Raw genomic sequence first — 14,991 nt, 5'->3', positions numbered from 1 at the left:
GGAGAATTGCACATCCCTTACCCTACCTTGATCCTCTGATTGTTAAAAACTTCTTGGAATGACAACATGGCAGGGTAGAAAGTGTCCTTAGAAATTAGCAATTTAAAATTCCTTTTTTTATATATATGTGTGCATGTATGCTAAATTCCTTCAGTCGTGTCTGACTCTGTGTAACTGTATGTATTGTAGCCTGCCAGGCTACTCTGTCCATGGGATTCACACATATATATGAAGAACTGCAACTTAGCTCAGAGACTAGATTCCAGGTCACCTAACTACCAGATAAACACTCTTTAGAACAATATGTTGATATGTTGAAGTAAGGCAAATATGTTCACTAGTCGGTGGTCTGGTGGTTCTTTAGGAAGAGAAGCCAGAAAAACCATGTTGAATTGCCCTTGGAAATTTTTCATGTAGAAATAGATTTAAATATTATTTTAGTAGAAGCCTGTGAACACAAGTATTATTCACTCTTGATCTTTTAGGAAAGTAGTTTTCTGCCAACAAGAATGATACATTTCATCAGACATATATCTAAAAAGATAGACTTGCAGATGAGGCTCTATTTGTAAATTTGGAGTCAAGCTAATACTTATCACTGACTCCTTTTATCATTTTGAAACAGCTATGAAGCGTAGTGTCATTAGCCTTTTCTTTTTAATGAGGAGAGTTGAATTTCACTTTGTATATATTGTTAGCCTTTGAAGGTATCAGTATCCATCTTTTGTCATTTTTATAACAGGAAAATAGGTTATAGTTTTGGACATTTCCTTTTATTAATCTTTTCTATCTGAACCTAAGGATCTAAAAATAGTAGTAAATTGTACTAAAGGATTCTGTCCTCTATTAGAGAGCAGTCAACTTGTGACTATAGCAGATTATAAAGGGAACTCCTATTAATAACTCTTACCAAGTGCTAGCAGTTGTCAGTTCAACTTAATTGCTATGTGTAAAATGGTGTTTTGTTGTTGGTTTTTGTGATGAACTAGTTAAATTTTTGCTGAAAAGTTAAATATTGTTTTTGTTTAGTTGCTAAGTCATGTCCAACTCTCTGCAACCACATGGACTGTAGCCCACCAGGCTCTTCTGTCCATGGGGTTTGCCAGGCAAGAATACTGGAGTGGGCTGCCATTTCCTTCTCCAAAGTTAAGTATAGGTAAGTTCAAAAGAGAATATCCAGTTGTGCAAAATTCAAGTGTTAGCAGTTTTTTAAATGACTTTTCATTTAAATTTTAGAATAACATTATGGTATTTTATATATATTTATATGTGTGTGTGTGTGTGTGTGTGTATAATGTATATCTTGGGAGGGGAGAAGGGCTAGAGATTTAATTCAGTCACCAATGGCCAATGATTTAATCAACCATGAATACATAAAATCTCCATAAAAACTCCTAAATGACAAGGTTTCACAACCTTATTAGCTTCCATAGGTTATAGCAGTAATATCTCTATGATAAACTTTCAGAGCATTATGCTATATGGAACTCAGTTAGATAAAGACAAATGCCAAGCTATTAGAAGGACCCCAGTTGTAAAAATGGCAGCTTTGAGTATAAGATTGTGGTAGCAATATTCTCTGGGCATGAGCAAATGAAATTAAATGAGAGAATGCATGTGGTACTTAGCATAGTACTGGGCACGAGTTCAGTTCAGTTCAGTAACTCAGTCCTGTCCAACTCCTAGTGACTCCATGGACTGCTTCTCTGTCCATCTGCTTCCCTGTCCACTTTCCTGTCCATCACCAACTCCAGGAATTGCTCAAACTCATGTCCATTGAGTCAATGATGCCATCCAACCATTTCACCCTTTGTCATCCACTTCTCCTTCTGCCTTCAATCTTTCCCAGTATCAGGGTCTTTTCCAGTGAGTCAGTTCTTCACATCAGGTAGCCAAAGTATTGGAGTTTCAGCTTCAACATCATTCCTTCCAATGAATACTCAAGAATGATATCCTTTAGGATTGACTGGTTGACCTACTTGCTGTCCAAGGGACTCTCAAGAGTCTTCTCCAACACCGCAGTTCAAAAGCATCAGTTCTTCGACGCTCAGCTTTCTTTATGGTCCAACTTTCACATCCATACATGACTATGGGAGAAACCATAGCTTTGACTAGATAGACCTTTGTCGACAAAGTAGTAGGTGCTAAATATATATGTATGTTCATATATCTCTATGTGGTTAAAAATGATTGTTTTTGTTTAGTTGCTAAATTGTATCTGACACTTTTACAACCCCATGGGCTGTAGCCCACCAGGATCCTCTGTCCTTGGGATTTCCCATGCAAAAATACTGGAGTGGATTGCCATTTCCTTCTCCATATGATCTTCTCGACCCAGGGATTGAACATGTGACGCCTGCTTGTAAAATAATGACCCAATATTTTATTCTTCTTTAAACATTCAGAGTAAAATCCTCAATAAGCCTGTGAACAAAAATCTGAGTCTATATTTGTCTGACTCATCTCATTTACCTTCTCACTATTCTGGCCCTGGCAGATCATGTCTTTACTTAAAATTTTGGTATTTTGTTCATTATATAATTTTGTATTGATTTTTATTTTAAAAATGTGTTTAAAATGTTATTTATCTTGATTATTGAGCTTTTTTGGGCCCCTTAAATGTTCACTTGAGATGAGCATCTCACTTCCTTCAAGCCTGTCCAGTCTTACTTGAAACAACTGGAGAATGTCATATAACAATAGAGATATGTGGGAAGCCTCCCTGGTGGCTCAGTGGTAAAGAATCCGCCTGCCAGTGCAGGGGACACTGGTTCTGTTCCTGGTCCAGGAAGGTCACACATGCCAAGGAACAACTATTCTGTAGGCCACAACTGTTGAGTCTGTGCTCTAGAGTCCAACAGCCACAACTACTGAACCCACATGCCTTAGAGCTCATGATCCACAACAAGAGAAGCCTCTGCAGTGAGAAGCCCTTGCACTGCAACTAGAGAAAACGCCCACACAGCAAGGAAGACCCAGAACAACCAAAAATTAAAAAAAAAAAAAAAAAAAACAATGGAGACTTTTGGTAGTGGGATTCAGCTTTTTCAGAGTATAACTATGGAAATCCACCACAACATTAGTTGAATATTTGGTATCCATTGATTTAAAAAATAAATAATAACAAAAATACCATGAATTTGGTAGCACTTTGAAATGAATTTGTATTTTAATTTATAAAACAGTATCTATACATACTAGAAAAAAGTTGTACACTTCAAAACATTTTCTTGGTCTCTAGAAACTGCCTTGTATACTTAGAGATTTGTAGGGTCTTTGCAATAACTATTCTTCCCTTTCACTCTCCCTCCACACAGTGATCTCTGGATCACAGATCAGAAACTACTGCTATAAGAATTCAGATTAAAGAGAAATCAATGTGCCTAAAATATATTCTAGGGAAGGTAAAGCTTGAGTCTGAAGAATGAGTAGGAGGAAAAAAGGACATGAGTATGGAAAGACTTCCTATTTATTGAGTGCCTTTGAGGATTCAGGCTCAAAGCCAAGAACTTTACATTCATCTTCTCGTTTAGCCCTATGTCTCTAAGAAACAGGTGTATTATGCCCATTTCACATAGAGGAAAACTTAATCTCAAAGTGCTTGAATAACTAGGTCATACAGGCAGTAAATTTGCTGAGCTAGTTTCTGTACACAAGATTTTACATTATCATTAATCTAAAAAGAAGGGCAGATGTCAGATACTGTTATTGCTCGTAAAGAAAGGGTGAATTTAAACTGGTAAACCTGAAGTCCATAGAAATTATAGCAATTGTTTGCTTTTCTACTTTCTCAGTTGGCAGGCCCATATTAATTACCTCTGTTTTTGAATTGTTTTTGAACAATTAATTTTACAAAGTGCATTTATGGATAGTTCAGTGTAACTTTTTTTTTTTTTTTTTTTAAGACTTCTATTGGGGGTGGTCCTAAGATGGCAGAGGAATAGGATGGGGAGATCATTTTCTCCCCCACAAATTCATTGAAAGAACATTTGAATGCTGAGCAAATTCCATAAAACAACTTCTGAACGCTGACAGAGGACACCAGACACCCAGAAAGGCAGCCCCTTGTCTTTGAAAGGAGGTAGGACAAAATATAAAAGATAAAAAGAGAGACAAAAGAGTTAAAGATGGATACCTGCCCTGGGAAGGGAGTCTTAAAAGAGGAGAAGTTTCCAAACACCACGAAACCCTCTCACCAGAGGGTCTGTGGGGAATTTTGGAATCTCAGAGGGCTACAAAACTGGGAGGAAAAATAAATAAATTAAACCTACAGATGACGTGCCTAATGGCAACTCCCAGCAGTGAAGTAGCCCAGACACTCGCATCTGCTACCAGCAAGCGGGGGCTGAACAGGGAGGTGTGGGCTGCATTGCTTAGGGTAAGGACTGGGCCTGAATGCCCTGAGGGCAATCTGAGTGAGCTAACATGAGATAGCAACCCAAACTCTGGGATAGTCAGAGAGAGAGAGATCTATGCCATGAAAAGCCCTAAACTAAGGCACTGCCAGTTGGCTCAGAGAACAAAGGACTGAGAGAATACCAGAGGAGAGCTAGCTGGCCATGGACTGACCCATTCTCTGCTGGAGGCAGGCGGGCAGCAGCCAGAGCTGAAAAGGGACAATCTCGGCCCCAGAGACGGCATCCTCTACCAAACTGCAAGCAAGCTCCCAGTTGTTAACCAAGACTTTCTGGGATTCTGGATGGTTGACATCTGCCAGGAGGGTTGAAGCCAGAAATCAGCTCCCCAGAAGAGACACACAGCACACCTGAGGTGGCGTACCTGCTGTACACCCAGGAAACTGAGCGGCTGGGATGGGGAGGCAATAAGACACACCCTCCACCTGGGGAGAGTGTGCTAGTCAGGCACCTGGTCTCCTGAGCTGCTCGGACCTAGGAAGGGGACAAAACGCATGCCCAACCAAGTCTGCACCTTTGTGGAGTACATGAGAACCTGAACCTGAGTGGCTTAGACCTGGGAAGTGCACACAACCCAGGGCCCACCTCAGACAGTTCCCCTACAGAGCAACCTGGAGCCTGAGCAGTGTAGACTAGGAAGGCACACACGCTGTGAGCAGGGGAAAACCCAATGTGGCTGAGACACTGTGAGTATTCCCCACACACGCCAGTTATATTTGTTTGCAGTGTTCCTCCCTCCCCACACCACAACTGAACAAATGAGCCTAAATAAGTAACCACCTTAGCCGCCTTGTGTCAGGGCAGTAATTACACACTGAAGAGACCTGCAAACAGGAGAAGCCAAAATAAACAGAGGGAATTGCTTTGGAAGTGACAGGTGCAATGGATTAAAACCCTGTAGTTAGCACCGACTACATTGGAAGGGGCCTATACATATTGAGAAGTATAAGCTGGAACAAGGAACTATCTGAAACTGAACTGACACAACACTACCCTCAACAGCTCCAGAGAAATTCCTAGATATATTTTTTACAACTATCAATTTTAAATTTAAAAAAAAAATTTTTTTTTTTTACATTTAAGTTCCCTGTTACTCTTTTAATTTTCATTTTTATAACCTACTATTACTTTGGGGGGGAAATGACCCTATTTTTTAAGCAAACTTCATATATATTTCTTATAATTTTTTGTGATTTTTTTTAATATTGTATTTTTGAGTGTCTAACCTCTACTCTAGATTTTTAATCTTTGCTTTTTGGTATTTGTTATCAATTTTGTACCTTTAAGAATCCAATCTTCAGTACTCATTTTTACTTAAGAGTGTGATTATTGGCTTGATTACTCTCTCCCCCTTTTGACTCTCCTTTTTCTCTACCAGGTTGCCTCTATTTCCTCCCTCCCCTTTCTCTTCTCTACCCAATTCTGTGAATCTCTTTGTGTGTTACTGGCTATGGAGAACACTTAGGGAACTGATTACTGGCTAGATCTGTCTCTCTCCTTTTGATTCCCCCTTTTCTCCTTCTGGCCACCTCTATCTCCTTCCTCCCTCTTCTCTTCTCTATGTAAGTCCATGAACCTGTCTGAGTGTTCCAGACTGTGGAGAGAACATAGGGAATTGATTACTGGCTAGATTCCTCTCTCCCTTTTGATTCCCCCTCTTCTCCTCCTGGTCACCTCTATCTCCCTCCTCCTCCTCCTCTTCTACATGTAACTCTGTGAAACTCTGTGGATGTCCCTCACTGTGGAGAATCTTTTCACCATTAACCTAGATGTTTTATCATCAGTGTTGTATGGATGGAGAAGTCTTGAGGCTACTGTAGGAACAAGACTGAAAACCAGAGGCAGGAGGCTTACGTCCAAAACCTGAGAACACCAGAGAATTCATGTCTCCAGGGAACATTAATGGATAAGAGCTCATCCAAAAGTCTTCATACCTACACTGAAACCAAGCACCACTCAAGAGCTAACAAGTTCCAGAGCAACACATACCACGCAAATTCTCCAGCAATGCAGAAACATAGCCCTGTTGCCCAATATACAGGTTGCCCAAAGTCACAAAACACCCATAGACATCTCAAAACTCACTACTGGATGCTTCATTGCACTACAAAGAGAAGAAATCCAGCTACACCCACCAGAACACCAATGCAAGCTTTCCTAACCAGGAAACTTTGATAAGCCACTCATCCAACTGCACTCACAGGAAGGAGCCTCCACAATAAAGAGGAACCACAAACTGCCAGAATACAGAAGGGCCACCCCAAACACAGCAATCTCAACAAGATGAAAAGACAGATAAATACTCAGCAGGTAATGGAACATGATAAATGCCCACCAATCCAAATAAAAGAGGAGGAGATAGGGAGTCTACCTGAAAAAGAATTCAGAATAATAATAGTAAAAATGATCCAAAATCTTGAAAACAAAATGGAGTTACAGATAAATATCCTGGAGACAAGGATTGAGAAGATGCAAGAAATGTTTAAGAAGGCCTAGAAGAAATAGAAAAGAGTCAATCAGTAACGAATAATGCAATAAATGAGATCAAAAATACTTTGGAGGGAACCAACAATAAAATAACGGAGGCAGAAGACAAGATAAGTGAGGTAGAAGATAGAATGGTAGAAATAAATGAAACAGAGAGGAAAAAAGAAAAAAAATAATTAAAAGAAATGACAACCTCAGAGACATCTGGGACAATGTTAAATGATCCAAAATTCGAATCATAGGAGTACCAGAAGAAGAAGACAAAAAGGAAGGCCATGAGAAAATACTTGAGGAGATAATAGTTGACTGCTACTGCTGCTGCTAAGTCGCTTCAGTCGTGTCCGACTCTGTGCGGCCCCATAGACGGCAGCCCACCAGGCTCCCCCATCTCTGGGACTCTCCAGGCAAAAACACTGGAGTGGGTTGCCATTTCCTTCTCCAATGCATGAAAGTGAAAAGTGAAAGTGAAGTCACTCAGTCGTGTCTGACTCTTAGCGACCCCATGGACTGTAGCCCACCAGGCTCCTCCATCCATGGGACTTTCTAGGCAAAAGTACTGGAGTGGGGGTGCCATTGCCTTCTCCGGATAATAGTTGAAAATTTCCCTAAATGGAGAAGGAAATAGTCATCCACGTCCAGGAAACCCAGAGTGTCCCAAACAGGATAAACCCAAGGCGAAACACCCCAAGACATATATTAATGAAATTAACAAAGATCAAACATAAAGAACAAATATAAAAAGCAGCAAGGGAAAAGCAACAAATAACACATAAGGGTATTCCCATATGGATAACAGCTGATCTTTCAATAGAAACTCTTCAGGCCAGAAGGGGATGGCAGGACATACTTAAAGTAATGAAAGAGAAAAACCTACAACCCAGATTATTGTACCTAGCAAGGATGTCTTTTAAATATGAAGGATAAATCAAAACCTTTACAGACAACCAAAAGCTGAGAGAATTCAGCACCACCAAACCAGCTCTTCAACAAATGCTAAGGGATCTTCTCTAGACAGGAAACACAGAAAGGGTGTATAAACTAGAACCTAAAACAACAAAGTAAATAGAGACGGGATCATACTTATCAATAATTACCTTAAATGTAAATTGTTTGAATGCCCCAACCAAAAGACAAAGACTGGCTGAATAGATAGAAAAACAAGACCCCTATATATGCTGTCTACAAGAGAACCATCTCAAAACAAGGGACACATACAGACTGAAAGTGAAGGGCTGAAAAAATACGTTTCATGCAAATGGAGACCAAAAGAAAGCAGGAGTAGCAATACTCATATCAGAGAAAATAGACTTTAAAATAAAGGCTGTGAAAAGAGACAAAAAAGTACACTACATAATGATCAAAGGATCAATCCAAGAAGAAGATATAACAATTATAAATATATATGCACCCAGTATAGGAGCACCACAATATGTAAGGCAAATGCTAACAAGTATGAAAGGAGACATTAACAGTAACACAATAATAGTGGGAGACTTTAATACCCCACTCACACCTATGGATAGATCAAGTAAAGAGAAAATGAACAAGCAAGCACAAACTTTAAATGATACAATGGACCAGTTAGACGTAATTGATATCTATAGGACATTTCACCCCAAAACAATGAGTTTCACCTTTCTCTTAAGTGCACACGGAACCTTCTCCAGGATAGATCACATCCTGGGACATAAACCTAGTCTTGGTAAATTCAAAAAAAGTTGAAATCACTCCAAGCATCTTTTCTGATCACCTGCAGTAAGATTAGATGTCAATTACAGGGAAAAGCTACTAAAAATTCCAAAATATGGAGGTTGAACAACACACTTCTGAATAACCAACAAATCACAGAAGAAATCAAAATATGCATAGAGGAGAATTAAAATGAAAGTACAACAACCCAAAACCTATGGGACACTGTAAAAGTAGTACTAAGGGGAAGGTTCATAGCAATACAGGCCTACTTCAAGAAACAAGAAAAAAGTCTAATAAATAACCTAACTCTACACCTAAAGGAACTAGAAAAGGAAGAAATGAAGAACCCCAGGGTTAGTAGAAGGAAAGGAATCTTAACAATTAGGGCAGAAATAAATGCAAAAGAAACAAAAGAGACCATAGCAAAAATCAATAAGCTAAAAGCTGGTTTTTTGAGAAGATAAACAAAATTGAGAAACCACTAGCCAGACTCATCAAGAAACAAAAGGAAAAGAATCAAATCAGCAAAATTGGAAATGAAAATGGAGAAATCATGACAGACATCACAGAAATACAAAGGATCATAAGAGACTACTATCAGCAATTATATGCCAAACAATGAACAACTTGGAAGAAATGGACAAATTCTTAGAAAATTATAACTTTCCAAAACCGAACCAGTAAAATAGAAAATCTTGACAGACCCATTACAAGCATGGAAATTAAAACTGTAATCATAAATTTTATAATGAACAAAGCTCAGAACTAGATGGCTTCACAGCTGAATTCTACCAAAAATTTAAAGAGGAGCCAACACCTATCCCACTCAAACTCTTCTAGTAAATGGCAGAGGAAGGTAAACTTCCAAACTCATTCTATGATGCCACCATCACCCTAATACAAAAACCAGACACAGATGCCACACACACAAAAAAGAAAACTAAAGGCCAGTATCACTGACGAACATAGATGCAAAAATCCTTAACAAAATTCTAGCAATCAGAATCCAACAACATATTAGAAAGATCACACATCATGACCAAGTGGGCTTTATCCCAGGGATGCAAGGATTCTTTAATATCTGCAAATCAATCAATGTAATACACCGTATTAACAAATTGAAAGATAAAAACCATATGATTATCTCAATAGATGCAGAGAAAGCCTTTTACAAAATTCAACATCCATTTATGATAAAACCCTCCAGAAAGCAGGAGTAGAAGGAACATACCTCAACATAATAAAAGCTATATATGACAAACTCACAGCAAACATTATCCTCAATGGTGAATAATTGAAAGTATTTCCCCCAAAGTAAGGAACAAGACAAGGGTGCCCACTCTCACCACTCCTATTCCACATAGTTTTGGAAGTTTTGGCCACAGCAATCAGAGCAGAAAAAGAAATAAAAGGAATCCAAATTGGAAAAGAAGATGTAAAACTCTCACTGTTTGCAGATGACATGATCCTCTACATAGAAAACCCTGAAGACTCCACCAGAAAATTACTAGAGCTAATCAATGAATATAGTAAAGTTGCAGAATATAAAATTAACACACAGAAATCACTTGCATCTCTATACACTAACAATAAGAAAACAGAAAGAGAAATTCAGGAAACAACTCGTTCATCATTGCAATGAAAAGAATAAAATACTTAGGAAGAGATTCACCTAAAGAAACAAAAGACCTGTATATAAAAAAAACATAAACACTGATGAAAGAAATCGAAAAGGACACAAATAGATGGAGAAATATACCATGTTCATGGATTGGAAGAAGCAATATAGTGAAAATGAGTATACCACCCAAAGCAATCTATATAATCAATGCAGTTACTATCAAGCTACCAACGGTATTTTTCACAGAGCTAGAACAAATAATTTCACAATTTGTATGGAAATACAAAAAACCTCGAATAGCCAAAGCAATCTTGAGAAAGAAGAATGGAACTGGAGGAATCGACCTGGCTGACTTCAGGGTCTACTACAAAGCCACAATCATCAAGACAGTATGGTACTGGCACAAAGGCAGAAATATAGATTAATGGAACAAAATAGAAAGCCCAGATGTAAATCCACGCACCTAAGGACACCTTATCTTTGACAAAGGAGGCAAGACTATACAATGGAGAAAAGACAATCTCTTTAACAAGTGGAGCTGGGAAAACTGGTCAACAATTTATAAAAGAATGAAACTAGAACACTTTGTAACACCATACACAAAAATAAACACAAAATGGATTAAAGATCTAAATGTAAGACCAGAAAATATAAAACTTCTAGAGCAAAACATAGCAAAACACTCTATGACATAAATCACAGCAGGATCCTCTATGACCCACCTCCCAGAATAATGGAAATATAAACAAATATAAACAAAGGACCTAATTAAACTTAAAAGCTTTTGCACAACAAAGGAAACTATAACCAAGGTGAAAAGACAGCCTCCAGAATGGGATAAGGTAATCGCAAACGAAGCAACGGACAAAGAATAATCTCAAAATATACAAGCAACACCTGCAAATCAATTCCAGAAAAATAAACGACCCAATCAAAAAATGTACCAAAGAACTAAACAGAAATTTCTTTGAAGAAGATATACAGATTACTAACAAACACACGAAAAGGTCCTCAACATCACTCATTATCAAAGAAATGCAAATCAAAACCACAATGAGGTACCATATCATGCCTGTCAGAATGGCTGCAATCCAAATGTGTACAAGCAATAAATGCTGGAGAGGATGTGTTGGTGGAAATGCAAACTAGTACAGCCACTATGAAGAACAGTGTGGAGATTACTAAAAAAAAAAAAAAAAAAAACTGAAAATAGAACTGCAATATGACCGAGCAATCTAACTGCTGGTCATACAAACCAAGTTAACCAGAACTGAAGGAGACACGGGTACCTCAATGTTCATTGCAACACTGTTTATAATAGCAAGGATATAGAAGCAGCCTAGATGTTGATCAGCACACGAATTGATAAGACTGCTGGTTCACTTCAGTTCAGTTCAGTCCCTCAGTCGTGTCCGACACTTTCTGACCCCCAAAATTGCAGCACGCCAGGCCCCCTGTCCGTCACCAGCTCCCAGAGTTCACCCAAACTCTTGTCCATCGAGTCTGTGATGCCATCCAGCCATCTCATCCTCTGTCGTCCCCTTCTCCTCATGCCCCCATATCTCCCAGCATCAGAGTCTTTTCCAATGAGTCAACTCTTCGCATGAGGTGGCCAAAGTACTGGAGTTTCAGCTTCAGCATAAGTCCTTCCAAAGAACACCCAGGACTGATGTCCTTTAGAATGGACTGGTTGGATTTCTTTGCAGTCCAAGGGACTCTCAAGACTCTTCTCCAACACCACAGTTGAAAAGCATCAATTCTTTGGCCCTCAGCTTTCTTCACAGTCCAATTTCCACATCCATACATGGCCACTGGAAAAACCATAGCCTTGACTAGATAGAACTTTGTTGGCAAAGTAATGTCTCTGCTTTTCAATATGCTATCTAATTTTGTCACAACTTTCCTTCCAAGGAGTAAGGGTCTTTTAATTTCATGGCTGCAATCACCATCTGCAGTGACTATGGAGCCCTCAAAAATAAAGTCTGACACTGATTTTGCTGTTTCCCATCTATTTCCCATGAAGTGATGGGACCAGATGCCTTGATCTTCCTTTTCTGAATGTTCAGCTTTAAGCCAACTTTTTCACTCTCCACTTTCTCTTTCATCAAGAGGCTTTTTAGTTCCTCTTCACTTTCTGCCAAAAGGGTGGTATCATCTGCATATCTGAGGTTATTGATATTTCTCCCAGCAATCTTCATTCCAGCTTGTGTTTCTTCCAGCCCAGCATTTCTCATGATGTAGTCTGCATATAAGTTAAATAAGCAAGGTGACAGTATACAGCCTTGACGAACTCATTTTCCTATTTGGAACCAGTCTGTTGTTTCATGTCCAGTTCTAACTGTTGCTTCCTGACATGCATATAGGTTTCTCAAGAGGCAGGTCAGGTGGTCTGGTATTCCCATCTCTTTCAGAATTTTCCACAGTTTATTGTGATCCACACAGTCAAAGGCTTTGACATAGTCAAAAAAAGCAGAAATAGATATTTATCTGGAACTCTCTTGCTTTTTCCATGATCCAGCAGATGTTGACAATTTGATCTCTGATTCCTCTGCCTTTTCTAAAACCAGCTTGAACATCAGGAATTTCATGGTTAACATATTGCTGAAGCCTGGCTTGGAGAATTTTGAGCATTACTTTACTAGTATGTTAGATGAGTGCAATTGTGTGGTAGTTTGAGCACTCTTTGGCATTGCCTTTCTTTGGGATTGGAATGAAAACTGATCTTTTCCAATCCTGTGGCCATTGCTGAGTTCTCCAAATTTGCTGGCATATTGTCTGCAGTGCTTTCACAGCATCATCTTGCAGGATTTGAAGTAGCTCAACTGGAATTCCATCACCTTCACTAGCTTTGTTCGTAGTGATGCTTTCTAAAGCCCATTTGACTTCACATTCCAGGATATCTGGCTCTAGGTGAGTGATCACACTATCGTGATTATCTGGGTCATGAAGATCTTTTCTGTACAGTTCTTCTGTGTATTCTTGCCATCTCTTCTTAATATCTTCTACTTCTGTTAGGTCCATACCATTTTTGTCCTTTATCGAGCCTATCTTTGCACGAACTAGTCCCTTGGTATCTCTAATTTTCTTGAAGTGATCTCTAGTCTTTCTCATTCTGTTGTTTTCCTCTATTTCTTTGCATTGATCGCTGAGGAAGGCTTTCCTATCTCTCCTTGGTATTCTTTGGAACTCTGCATTCTGTTGCTTATATCTTCCCTTTTCTCCTTTGCTTTTAACTTCTCTTATTTTCACAGCTATTTGTAAGGCCTCCCCAGACAGCCATTTTGCTTTTTTTCATTTCTTTTCCATGGAAATGGTCTTGTTCACTGTTTACTGTTCAATGTCACGAACCTCCGTCCATATTTCTTCAGGCACTCTATCTATCAGATCTAGTCCTTTAAATATATCTCTTACTTCCACTGTATAATCATATGGAATTTGATTTAGGCCAGACCTGAATGGTCTAGTGGTTTTCCCTACTTTCTTCAGTTTAAGTGTGAATTGGCAATAAGTAGTTCATGATCTGAGCCACAGTCATCTCTAGGTCTTGTTTTTGCTGACTGTATAGAGCCTGTCCATCTTTGGCTGCAAAGAATATAATCAATCTGATTTCGGTGTTGCCCAACTTGTGATGTCCATGTGTAGATCGTTCAAGGTCAGGAGGGGCTGCTGTGAGGAGATTCCCCTCGTCCATGGTAAGGAGCAGCATCTGCACTTTGCTGGAGCAGCCATGAAGAGATACCTCACATCCAAGGTAAGAGAAACCCAACTATATGGTAGGTGTTACAAGAGGCATCAGAGGACACACACACAAAGCATAATCACAGAAAACTAGTCAGTCTAATCACACGGACCACAGCCTTGTCTAACTCAGTGAAACTAAGCCATGCCATGTGGGACCACCCAAGACGGGCAGGTCATGGTTGAGCAGTTTGACAGAATGTGGTCCACTGGAGAAGAGAATGGCAAACTGCTTCAATATTCTTGCCTTGAGAACCCCATGAACAGTATGCAAAGGCAAAATGATAGGATACTAAAAGAGGAACTCCCCAGGTCAGTAGGTGCCCAATATGCTACTGGAGATCAGTGGAGAAATAACTCCAGAAAAATGAAGGGATGGAGCCAAAGCAAAAACAATACCCAGTTGTGGATGTGACTGGTGATAGAAGCAAGGTCTGATGCTCTAAATAGCAGTATTGCATAGGAACCTGGAATGTTAGGTCCATGAATCAAGGCAAATTGGAAGTAGTCAAACAGGAGATGGCAAGAGTGAACATCGACATTCTAGGAATCAGTGAACTAAAATGGACTGGAATGGGTGAATTTAACTCAGATGACCATTATATCTACTACTGTGGGCAGGGATCCCTTAGAAGAATTGGAGTAGCCATCATGTCAAGAAAGGAGTCCGAAATGCTGTACTTGGATGCAATCTCATAAACGACAGAATGATCTGTTTGTTTCCAAGGCAAACCATTGAATATCACAGTAATCCAAGTCTATGCTCCAGTAATGCTGAGAAAGCTGAAGTTAAACAGTTCTATGAAGACCTACAAGATCTTTTAGAACTAACACCCCAAAAAAATGTCCTTTTCATTATAGGGGACTGGAGTGCAAATGTAGGAAGTCAAGAAACACCTGGTGTAACAGGCAAATTTGTCCTTGGTATACGGAATGAAGCAGGGCAAAGCCTAATAGAGCTTTGCCAAGAGAACACACTGGTCATAGCAAACACCCTCTTCCAACAACACAAGAGAAGACTCTACACATGGGCATCAC

At 39.3% G+C, this 14,991-nt stretch overlaps 1 protein-coding gene across 2 annotated transcripts in view; it reads left to right on the top strand.

The window, feature by feature from the left end:
• SH3BGRL (SH3 domain binding glutamate rich protein like) overlaps nt 1-14,991 on the top strand; it is a 133,151-nt gene that overhangs the window by 43,401 nt on the left and 74,759 nt on the right. Inside the window, exon 1 of one of the 2 annotated variants that reach the window (XM_061409608.1) lies at nt 13,928-13,966. The exons of the other annotated variant lie outside the window; for it this stretch is intronic. Within the exon in view, the coding sequence (XP_061265592.1) occupies nt 13,943-13,966 (24 nt within the window). The 5' untranslated portion in view covers nt 13,928-13,942. Of the gene's footprint in view, nt 1-13,927; nt 13,967-14,991 lie in introns of those variants that run through there. 2 annotated transcript variants of the gene reach the window in all.

This window comes from Bos javanicus, chromosome X (assembly GCF_032452875.1).
Source record: "Bos javanicus breed banteng chromosome X, ARS-OSU_banteng_1.0, whole genome shotgun sequence".
Lineage (NCBI taxonomy): Eukaryota > Metazoa > Chordata > Mammalia > Artiodactyla > Bovidae > Bos > Bos javanicus.
This window is presented reverse-complemented; position numbering and strand designations above follow the sequence as displayed.